The sequence below is a fragment of the Polypterus senegalus genome, chromosome 16 (assembly GCF_016835505.1).
Source record: "Polypterus senegalus isolate Bchr_013 chromosome 16, ASM1683550v1, whole genome shotgun sequence".
Classification (NCBI taxonomy): Eukaryota; Metazoa; Chordata; class Cladistia; order Polypteriformes; family Polypteridae; genus Polypterus; species Polypterus senegalus.
The window spans coordinates 20,881,045-20,893,351 of NC_053169.1; the positions used below are offsets into that span (position 1 = coordinate 20,881,045).

At 34.5% G+C, this 12,307-nt stretch overlaps 1 protein-coding gene across 6 annotated transcripts in view; it reads right to left on the bottom strand.

The window, feature by feature from the left end:
* The window catches only part of klhdc3 (kelch domain containing 3), a 99,149-nt gene that overhangs the window by 50,394 nt on the left and 36,448 nt on the right, over positions 1 to 12,307 (bottom strand). For all 6 annotated transcript variants that reach the window (XM_039737746.1, XM_039737745.1, XM_039737751.1 and 3 more), the window contains exons 5-8: positions 11,801 to 11,872; positions 7,550 to 7,763; positions 5,348 to 5,434; positions 2,752 to 2,860 (exon numbers count right to left, since the gene is read on the bottom strand). In XM_039737746.1, the coding sequence (XP_039593680.1) occupies positions 2,752 to 2,860; positions 5,348 to 5,434; positions 7,550 to 7,763; positions 11,801 to 11,872 (482 nt within the window). The remainder of the gene's footprint in view (positions 1 to 2,751; positions 2,861 to 5,347; positions 5,435 to 7,549; positions 7,764 to 11,800; positions 11,873 to 12,307) is intronic.

The window sequence follows — 12,307 nt, forward strand, 5'->3', positions numbered from 1 at the left end:
AAGCACAGTACGACTGCAGGTGTAAGTGCAATGTAACCAACAGCCAGGACTGCAATGGCGCACTGTCACCATGGATGCCAAAAACTTATATAAAAGCGTATATCATTCACCCTGTGCAGTGTGGTTATCTACAAAAATATCAAATGGCTGTCAAACAAGTTTCTCTTTGTTGATCAGAGCAGTCCGGACAATAACATGCAATCAAACACAATGACAAAAATATACCCAAGTCTTAGGTTTTCCAGTATAGTTCAATTTATTAGTAAAAGGGTTACCTTATAATACATTAAAATCAGACTAGGAATCACTGAACTAGGAAGTGCTTACATGTCCTTTATTCTGCTACAATCACGGTATTTTCTACCTCATTTGCTTTTATCAGATGTATTTACAAGTAGAACTACTTCTTTAGTTATGCCATTATCTAACTGCTTTACTTAGATGAATAGTGGGGGAGTGAAAATTACAGCTATATTTTTTTCTAGAAGAAAGAATTTTTTTTTTAGTGGTTAGTAATTCTGCAAATAGCAAGACATATAAACACTCTTAATTGAAAGGCTGAAGCCAACTTAAATTGAACAAAAATGTAACCTTCACTTATCACTGTTTAATACGTTCTAAGGACTTGTTTTTTCAGTTTAGAAATATTGCAAAGTCACTGTAAATTTTAACTTGCAGGATATATAAAATAAAGTAGATCATTCATTTGAGTGAGTCGTTTAATACACTACAGTCAATTGAAAACGCAGCAGCAAGGATGATAACTACCGTATATTCTCACGTTTAAGTTCTCCCGCGGATAAGTTGGGGCTTGATTTTACCGTATAATTTCTGGTATTCTATAATGTCGGTCGTATAAGTCAAATGCGGAAAACTCACGCTATTGGTCCAAGAGATTATAATATGCTAACGCCCACCTGAGAGAATAACCACGGCGCACACAGCATTTTTTTTTTTTTATGTATTGGGCCAACTTGACCACACAGTTATACCCGAACTATTCCAGAGCGACGTTTGCACTCTTTTGTATCTCACACCCTCATACACCTAAATCATAAAAGAATCTCTTATCTATGATGGAGCGTTCAATCAGAAGAAAATATGAAGCTGGTTTTAAATTAAAAGTAGTTGAAGTGTCAAAAGAAATTGGTAATTGCGCTGCTGCAACAAAATTCGATGTGTCTGAGAAACTGATGTGAGATTGGAGGAGGCAAGAAGATGTTAAAAAAAAAAAAATTGTGTGTCATATTTTTGAACAGGCATATAAGTCAAGGTCTGATTTTATGATCGATTTTTCGTGTTTCAAGACCCAAGTTATACACAAGTATATACGGTAGTATTAAGAAACAACACTTTACATATCCAGTTCTCAAACTATTACAGTTGCTTCCACTTAAGGTTTAGATACATTTTTAAAATTTGCCTTTTGAAATAAAAACACCTAAACAGCTTAGCTTTTTTTACAAATCCCGAATGGCACAAAAGGGTTTGAGCTGTCCCTGAGAGGATGGAGGGTTGTAGACCTGATGTTTTAAGGCTGCGGAGGACTCAGTGGTGTAGGAACAGCAAGATTCATTATTGGTAGTTACAGCTTAGTGCCCCTGTAGCCAAAAAGTCTTTGGACTTTGCTAAGAGTGAGTCTGGAATGGCTTTAAAGACATCACCTGGAAGAACATGTGTTGATTCTGAGAGATGGGTTTAAATAAGCAGTTCAGTAAACCTTTCTCTTCAGCTACTCACTGCTCCAGACACCACTATGCAACATGACATTGGTTTTTAGCTTGCCATCTAACTTTGGCATCTTTTCACATCACTTCCAGGAACACGGAAGTTTTGATTAGGTGCCTACCATGAATGAAGCAGACCACTTTCTGTACGGTGACAAATCAATTCCTTTTCATTTTCAAGTTCAGGCTCATCTTTTAAGTCCTACTATAATGTGGAGCCACTGTCCACTACTTGATGGAGCGAACCACAGCATCAAGATACAGGACATGTTGTCACATTTTGAGTAAATAAAGTCTAATCTGTAGAATCTACTGCAGCCTAGGACTGCATTCCTTGTCAGCTGGATGGTTTGGTTGACATGGAAAAGCATGCAGCTTTTTGTCAAACGCAAGCTGCTTTGCAGAGCTCTCATGATGATTAGAATTACTTTTCCTGAAAGGTGAAAGAGCAGGACTTTGTAATGTAACTCCTGCAATGCAGCAATTTTCTAGGCTCAAAAGGAGAATAGGGCAATTTTCTTTATTTTTTTTTAATTTAAACTTGGTGCTGGTGTAGACCATCACAAGATTTTAGTGGTTATTATAATGGAATTTGTCAGTGTATACAGAAATAAAAGAACACTATTATAATGATTTTCTTGCTAAAATCCCTCATAAAAAAGATAAATGCACATATTGCCACCAAAATTCTTAATTCATATTCGAATGAAAAGATTTCTAATATTAAATATTTGAGTTTCAAGCATTAGTTCAGAAGACTCTCCCAGTTTACCCCTTAATCACAATCTGAATATATTTCAAAAGGAAACAGGTAGATATAATTTTCAATAAATTATAATGTGTTGTTTATTTTTTTACCGTTAAGATGGCAGGCCTGCAAAAAAACAAAGAACACTTGTTTTATTTAGGAAAACTTCAGCGCAAAAACTTGCTGAAAAAGCAGTCGTGAGGATTTATTGCCTTTTATTCTCAACAATGTAAACTGGTTGCTTTCTAACTCCTCTAAATGAATTCATTCACTTACCTAGTACCTCCAAAAAGAATAATTTTGTCTCCAACCATACAGCAGCACTGTCTCCTACGAGGGCAAGGACCTTTTCCTTTTGGCTCTATCTTCTTCCAAGTAAAGCTTTCTGTAGAAGGCAAAGGATTGAAGTTTTAATATAAATTTATATTGAAATTCATTTTGCAATGGAAAGACTTCATAGAATAGTCTAGACAAATGTTTGTTGTTCCACGCTGACACTTTATAATGTTGGTGCCATCTTTCAACTTGAAAGGTTATAATTTACAGCATATCTAGTGGCATGCCCTGCATTCACTGCTCAACACTTACGCTGCGTTCGAGTGCTATTGGACTATTCAAAGCTCTCAGCTGTGTCCTTTTACTGCCCACATCAGTGCATTCACATGGGTTTCTGGTCAAACTATTATGACAAACCCAAGTTGCTGCTGATTTGTTACTTAGTCTGCAAAAATAAGAAACTAAAGATAAATGGAATTTTTCGTGGAAATAAAGATATTACACATATTAAAAGTGTATCACTTTGCGTCAAATGTAATACCACTCTAGGCTGACCAGGTTATATTTTTTATATTTTATGATTGACTAAAGTGAAATGTCAGTGTTACATCACAGTTCCAAGAGTTCAGTTAGCTTTGTTTTCTCCAAATTGTCTGACTTGTATCTCTGTACTCATATGGTTTCATTGTGGAATTTCTGACTCAGAAACTCATATTTACCAAATATCTGATAGCATGTGACAGCAGCAATAAAGTGAAGTCATCATAACATTCCTGCTTTGAAAAAAAGAATGCACCACACTGAAAAGACAAAGTGGCCCAGTAAACCTCTGTCATCATCTAAACAACACAATGAGCTGTAAATGTGCTCAATGGGTGCTTCTGAGTCTAAACATTGCATGAACGTGTGATAGTATTATTATTATTTATTTATTTTTTTAATTTTATTAATTATATTGCAATCATTCCATACAAATCAATCAATTTTTACAAAAAGTAAAATTGAGAACAAGTCGACCCCCACCCCTAGTGGTAGTATTAGTTGTAGTAGTATTGTCATACAGTATATACATATTACTGTGAAATTCTTTCTTGTATATATAAACAGCATACATCATGTCACTACTATCCAGCGCCATGATAATAAGAATTTATAAAAACGCACAAATAAATTTTTTTACATATACACATTTACATACACCCAAGATCTTCTAAGAAACAAAAAGTAACCCACAATCAAAATATTATATTATTGCCGTAACAACATCAGGTGATTGGAATTTTATTTGTTAAAGCCCATAATACACATGTTGCATTTTATTACAAAAGAACAAAAAATTGCCCTGCTCAAGTATGGCACTAAAATGATGGTTATGGAGATCTAAGGAAACATATCAGTGTGGAAAGTTTGGCATTGCTGGGAAAATTAAATCCTTTAAATGTACTGGATGTCCAAGGACTGTTGTTTCCTAAAAACATCAGAGAGATAGAGATGGAGTGGTGGCCAGGGGAGAGTAGCATCCAGTAAGGAACATGGTAGCACTTCCATGAGACACTTGGTCAATGAGTCAAACACCCTTACCATAAGCTTGGGGACCTACCTCAAGACAGAATCCCAGAAGAGTTTCGCAAAGTAACAAAAGACTTCCTGGGTAATGGGAGGCAAAGCATGGTTTCATGCTGGGAAATGTGAATTGTGGTAACCATCTAGAATAGAAAGTCAGGCAGCAAAAGACCTTGTCTTGGATATGTGGCCCTTTTTAAGGCTACCACAAGCTCAAGGTTGCTCAGGTACCCACAGCCCCTGTGGGAGTTCAGTGTGTATCTCAGCCAAGAACACCAAACTGGGGTGAACTTTGTCCAAAATCAGAGTGGAAAGTCTAATAGAAAGGGTTAGAAGAATGTGAAAGCACTGAAGTCAAATTCAAAGAGTAAATTCAGCACAGGTTGCATGCTTCTCCCATTCTCTTTGATAGCATAAGTTTGTGAATTCTATATGGAGTATATAAATGAGCCTTAAAGTGCTCCTACCAGCTGTAGTTGAAGAAACAATCCTTGTCAGTGACATGCCAGAGTCCTTGTTTTTAATATGATAACACTTAAAAATTGTACATTCATAATAAGGTCTTTCTTGCTGTAACTTTATGAAGTTAGAGTAGAAAGCTCCTTGATTGAAGGCAAAGCCAGATACGCCAGGCTTCACCCACCTCATCGTCACTTCCTCAATCATTACTCATCAACTGATGATAGCAGCACTGAGTACTCTGAATCCATCATGTTTGTCCAATCATTTTAGAACATCTCTATCCACTAGCATACATGTTAGCAAAATAAAGCATTTTACATACACTGAGTGCATAAATCTGTGTGAAGTTCAATTTTTTAACACATTTTACTTCCAAAAAAAAAAAAGAGATTGCACTACACTTCTCTGCCCTTCATTTATGAAAACTAGTTGACATGAAACCTATTATTAGTATGGTCCAGTGTAATGAGAGTATAGAAAACAGGATTAATATAAGACATGCAGCTTCCTTCTTGTTATGCTATTTCATGCTTACCCCAACAAGAAACAGAATCACCCTGAAAAAAAATACCTGGGTTAAATTTCCACAGATCATTAAAGTGTCTGTCAAGGCGTGCATTGTATCCTCCAAATATATACAATTCTCCATTACAGGCAACTGAAAGAAAAACAAACCAAGCATTTGTTAAAACTACTGCTAAAGAGGAGTTTAATGAATTATTTTAAACTTTTAAAGTTCAGAAATCACACATATAGTAAATGTACATTTACAGTAAATAAACACTGTAACCAATTTGATACAAAGGAGTGAAAATATTTTCCATTCTGTATATTTTAAAGAAGCTAAAAACAGCTCAATTAAGATTTTTCAACAAATGTTAATATAACAAGATTATTAATTACACATTTAATGAAATATATACATATTCAATACATACATTTTGTGATCCACATGGAGCACCAGAGAGCCCAAAAACCCAAACACAACCACACAGATACAAGTCCTCCGTGAAAATGTAAGGTTTATTATTCACAATTACCTTACAACATGCTTCTTTATCCAAATAAACCACCACAATTATAAATTCTTCTTCTTCTTGTCCATCTCTTGTTTCTCCTCCACTCCACCCAGGCGAGTGTTGCCCATCTCCGACTCGCCTGGATGTGGCAGAGTGGCTCCTTTTATCTTGTACCCAGGAGTACTTCCAGCACTATGGCATAGCCTGATGGAAGTGTCTTACAAAGTAGGGATTACTAATCTCAATAGCTCCCCCTGGTGGCCCCCACAGAACCTAACTGGGCTGCTCCATGGGACTACAATTCCCATTATGCTTTGCGAGTATCTTTGTGGGTATCAGTTCCTTTAGGGACCAATATATTTCTGTAGAAAAGAGTGAATTTCATATTCTAAATTATGTGCTCCTACATGCAGATGAAAGGAAAACTCATATGCGTCGAGCAGAAATACAGAAATGACAACATAATTGAGTAATGATGGAATGCGCTTCAAAAATAGAATGATGTACAGAATATTAAGTTAGTGAACATCAGGAAAACAAAACATTGATTCCTTCATACTTTTTGAAAAAGAAAACACTCAATTACACTGATAATTGATGAGGTTTTAAAAATGTTGTTTTAATTGTTACATACAATGCTGAAATTGACCAGCCTAGCTTAATGAAGAAAACTTGTAGAGTGCCCTGAAACTGGCAAATAGAGTTGAAAATTTGAGATACTCTTTAAAACTTAAAATGGATATTAAGACAATGCCAATGGATTAACTTTCTAGTTGAAGGTTTTACCTGACAGTCTGCCATTTGTTTCTGACTCTGTACATCAGATGGTTTGGTATTAGGGTCATGACTCCTTACTATTAGGTCATCCTAGAATCACAGCCTAGGTTAAATATAAAATCCTTATACTGTTGTCCAGCAGGACTTGAGCCATCATTGCATTGACTATAGGAACACGTTACTCAAAAACGCCACCCTCACAAGGATATATAGTAGTTGATAGATATTCCTCAGCTGTTCATTTTTCACCTATTAAAAAACTCCCTTCCACACGGGACTGGAAAAAGTATTCAAGGTACATGGTTTGCCAACATCAATAGTGTCCAATCGTGGTTGCCAATTTGTTTCCCATTTTTGGCAGACTTCTTGTTGTAGTTTTGAAACAGAACTTCATCTAACACCCACCTAACCATTCAGAGTGAAAACGGAAATTAGAGTAATTCAAAAGTTCAAAAAATATTTACATCATTCAGGATTTCCAGCCAAAGCAAAAAAGCATTTCTTCCTATTACAGAGTTTTCCCAAAACTTTCATATATTAAGGGCCAAGGAAACGTCTCCTTTTCAAAGTGCTGTGGTTAGTAGGTGTGCCATAGCTGACCATAAACTCTGAAAACAACCAAGGAGATCCACATTAAGATTTTAATCACTAAAACACATAGTGGAAGATGTTACAGGAAAAATGATGAAACACTGACATAAGAGAACCTGACAAAAACTTGTGCCCTAATTAAAAAAATCACAAGTCAATGTTTCACCCAGTGTGGAGTGGATCTCTAGGAGAGACGTCTGGTTAAACGTTCATCCAGAAAACTGATTCATCAGTCCTTGTAGAAAAATAAAACAGACTGGGCCAGTTACTTATAAGTTACCAGTGCCAACATCAACAGTAGATGATCTTTAGTCTTAAGTGCATCTAATATTCCTTTAATCTGCCACTTGATTAACTAAAAATCAAGACAAAAAAAAGTTACTTACAGGCAGAGTGACTACGTCTTCCTTCAGGAAGGATTTGAGTAGCTGGGGAATCCAACCAACAATTCATTTCAGTATCAAAAACTTTAATTTTATTGCAGTATATTTCATTGTTGGAGTGAAAAGGTCCAAATCTGTCAGCTCGCCCACCAAACACAAACATTTTTGTGCCAATTATTGTGGCAGAATGGAAATCCCTCCAACGAGCTGCTGTACCCTTTAGACAGAAATGAAAAAATTACTTACCATCACCAATATAATTAGCATAGACATTAAACTATTTGATTTTTATACCACTGTAAACTTTATAATTTAAATTAGTGTTAAATTGTGATTTATATATATATATATATATATATATATATATATATATATATATGAATATTATATATATACATATGAATATATATATATATATATTTAAACATTCATCTGTCTTTCAGATCAACACTAACTTGAGCAATATCCTGTAGTTTTCCTGCATGTATACTAGTTATTAGACTGTGAAATTCAAAGAATTATCTTTAGATTCAACAGTTCTGCTATAATGAGTCTCCTTCAATGTTTACTACAGTTAGAAAAACTGTACATACTATACAGAATATGCCATACTGTCCTTTAATATTACTATAGCAAGAAGTTTTAACATTTATTTTTTTACTTGACTAAATATAAATTATATTCTTGTTACAGTTAACAACAACAACATTTATTTACATAGCACATTTTCATACAAAAAAAAATGTAGCTCAAAGTGCTTTACAAGATGAAAAATAGAAAAATAGAAGACACAATAAAAAATAAAAATAAGTCAACATTAATTAACATAGAATAAGTAAGGTCCGATGGCCAGGGTGGACAGAAAAACAAAAAAACTCCAGACGGCTGGAGAAAAAAAATAAAATCTGCAGGGATTCCAGACCAAGAGACCGTCCAGACCCCTCTGGGCTAACATATCCATTATTTAAATATTCAAGATATCTTTAATTCCAAATCTAACTTTTCAAAATGTGACTGCAAAAATCTTTAAATAAAAGTTCAATACAGTATAAACTGATGGGAAAAGATGGGAAAAGTTCCAGTCTTCGACTAATCAAAATGTAATTACAAATATCAACAATTCATATTTTTACCAGTTAAAACAATATGAAATATATTGCACATATCAGCAGTTCATATTCTGGCTAGTCAAAATGTATAATTTTAATAAAGAGTGGTGGGAAGCATAAAATGTTAAATGTTGCTTCATTATTACTGGATTGGCAGCCACTAGAGGGCACTCAAGGATCACAATACGAGCCTAACTGAGCGAACTTGAAATGTGAATTACCAAAATAATCAACAAAAAGAAACTGCATAAACGTCAGTCTTCTTGCAATACAATATATGCACTTGTAATCAGTAATATTATGTCTAAGTTATGAGGTTAAACCCAGAACCACACATGACAATTTCAATTATAGGACTATTATTCTTTTAGTATCATGATAAAAACTTAAGGTAAACAGGGACATTTTCAGGATTTCAGACAAGAAAGCCTACAGAGTTATGATTGACATACCATACAGAAATGCAACTATGTAAAATATCTTCATTAGCCCAACAGTACATGAGTTTAAAGAGAAACAGTATCAAATGTTATGCCATTTCACACTGTAAATTAATATTGACATGGTGCCATATCTGTTCCGATTTCAAAGGACTCACATCTTGAAGCAAATTTTGTAGAAATAAATTGTTCATCTGTTCCTGGCCTAACAGAAACAAAACCTTCATGGCTAAATATTTAGTCATTAATCTCATAAAAATATTAAACCTCTTAATTTATTTGCCCCCTGTTACAACTGGCTGCAAAGTAAAGAAAACCCTTTATGTTAAATGATTCATTAAGATCCAGATACACACATAAACCTCCATTTCACCTTCACAGCTGTAATAAAATTTAAGAATTATTTGGATTTAGCACCGTAAACCATCTCTGAACAAATCCTGCAGCCTCTACTGATATATTTTCTATAGGAATGTCACACTTAATCTGAAATTGTTCTTTTAACTTTTTCATCATTATTATAATGAATAACATAGTAAATACAATATTGTGTAAGTGTTTTGTTAGTAGAGTGAACAAATAAGCTTAAAATGAAAGAACTAAAGAGATGGCAAATAAAATATGGCTTCATTGCATTGCTTAGCTGGCACACAGCACTATGTTAAATCTTTAAAGTTTTAGTTTTTTTGCCTGCAGCAGAGAAAGCATGAAAAGTGACTTTTGTGGCATTGTACATACAATAAAACACTTGTTCCCTACACATGCAAGCTTCTCTGTCTCAAATTTGAGACTTTTATATTAACTTTCTCTATATTTATCACATTAATGAAAGACAGCAAAGAACAAATTAAATTATTGTTGCATAACATACACAGATTTAGTATAACAGCTCTCATAATGATCAATGCATGTGTCAATGCCATTGCCAGCGTATTTGTAATAAATGCAGATGTTCTGACAAAGCATAACCATAACTATGCATAATAAACTATATTATTCTACACAACTCATAAAAAGCAGTATGTTCAAATTAAATTGGAAGGCAAAAAGAAAAGAAAACGTGCAAAAGAAACATATGCAGGATGCTTACTTATGCGCTTGGTAAAGAGATAAATATATTAGTATGTTCAGCTGGAAACAGAAAGGGACACCCTTCAGATATTAAATTATGGTGTTCCTTTTACAACATTATGACAATATGTCTGTATTTTCTTTTCTCAGTTTCTAAACAACCAATGAGCTGACATATGCTAATTAGAAAAACTCACTTTGACTCCACTTTATCCTGATGACGGTCATAGTAACAACATGCGGAGATGAACTATTACTTAATTCACATTCTCAATTGTTCATGCAATATGTTAATATGAACAAACTGGAGAAAATGTGTGTGTGTGTGTGTGTGTGTGTGTGTGTGGCTGTGACAATTTGCATATGGGGGATCACTCTTGCAGCTAAAAAATATGAGTGCAAATATTGAAATTAAATATTTAAGTTTGTTAATCATGAATTCCTTTTTGTGTTATTTTTTTCTTGTTAATGGTGAATTTCTTTTTATGCTTATCGATTGTTAGCTTGATATATCTGGGACATGTGTATATTTTATCAAACTGAAAACATTTTTTTGATTGATTATTCAAAGCATTGTAACAGAACTTCATCAAGAGCAGGAGGGCAACGTTATGTATTTTTGTTATGTTAAGTGTAAAATTACAAAATCAGAAAGCATAAAGAATGTAAACTAGTTTATAAAAGGAAGTACGTAAAAAGTGTGGCATCCTAAAATTACAAAGTTATTTTTTGTAATAATTGTAATAATTTTGTAATAATGTTTTTTTTTTCATAGTTTTGGTATTAATACATATAGTCAACTTGCCTTGAATTTCAATGATGCGCAAATGCTGAGGGTATGTGGTAGAACTGTGTCTTATAAAGAAATCATGATAGGACCATAAGAATGTTGGTCTTTACATTAAAACGATAGAACAGGGATTAAACATGGTTGTATAATCACATTATTGTCTTCTTCTTTCAACTGCTCCCATTAGGGGTCGCCACAGTGGATCATCTTTTTCCATCTCTTCCTGTCCTTGTCATCATCCTCTGTCACTCCCATCACCTGCATATCTTCTCTCACCACAGCCATAAACCTTCTCTTAGGCCTTCCTCTGTCCCCCCTTGCCTGATAGCTCTGTCCATAGGACCCTTCTCCTACTATACCCAGCATCTCTCACTCATCTGCACATGTCCAAACCAACGCAATCTCACCTCTCTGACTTTGCCTCCAAACCATCCATCCTGAGCTTACTGTAGTATGTGCATCAGGAGCTTCTCACCAATGTCAGCTCTGCCAGTCAGGCAGCTGAACAAGCAAGTATGTGCAAACTTAGCTGTTTGAAAAAGGTGGTTTTGCCACATAAAAACCCAATAAATTGATAGTTTTGTCAATCATTTTGATCAGTATTTTGTTAGTGTTAGAAGTTATTCATTCAGACAACTGCTGACTCATGGAAAAGTTTGTCATTTTGAACACATTAGGTTAATAGAAATAAATTAAAGGTTTTAAGCAAAATGTGTGTTCTAAGCAGAATTTTACTGATGTCCATGTATTTTTCTATTACTCCTCAAAACAGTTGTTCAAACTTTTCGGACTCTTTAAACTTTAGAGCTTAACACAAAGCAGACAGAACACAGTTATACCATACCTTGGCACTGATCAAAGTCCAAACCATTGTAGTGGTGTCAAGTTTATGGATGTCATTTGAAAAACAGTCAGCCTATTCAGCACGGGGAAGAAAATAATAATTAAAAAAAAAAAAAGGTTTATAACACGTGATGAGAAATGTATTAAATAAAAAAAGTAAATGAAACTAAACTAGCAGAAAAAGAGGTAAATATTTTCGATAATGCCCAGTGATACATCTCCAATTAAATGGCAGTACAGTATGGTAAGTATATTAATATTATAGGCACCTGCAGACTAGGGTGTTGTACCGTGTTAGACATTATGGATGTAGTGAGAAGTCAAGCAAAATGGCACCCTTATCAGCCAACTAAAAAGATTACAATATGCAGGCTTTCGAGGCAAATCAGGCCCTTGTTTTATCTTGCCTGAAGAAGGCACATGCTGACAAAGAGACACATGTATACATACAACATATACACATCTTTTATATATACTAGCTAGTGTATATATACATGCATAACAACCA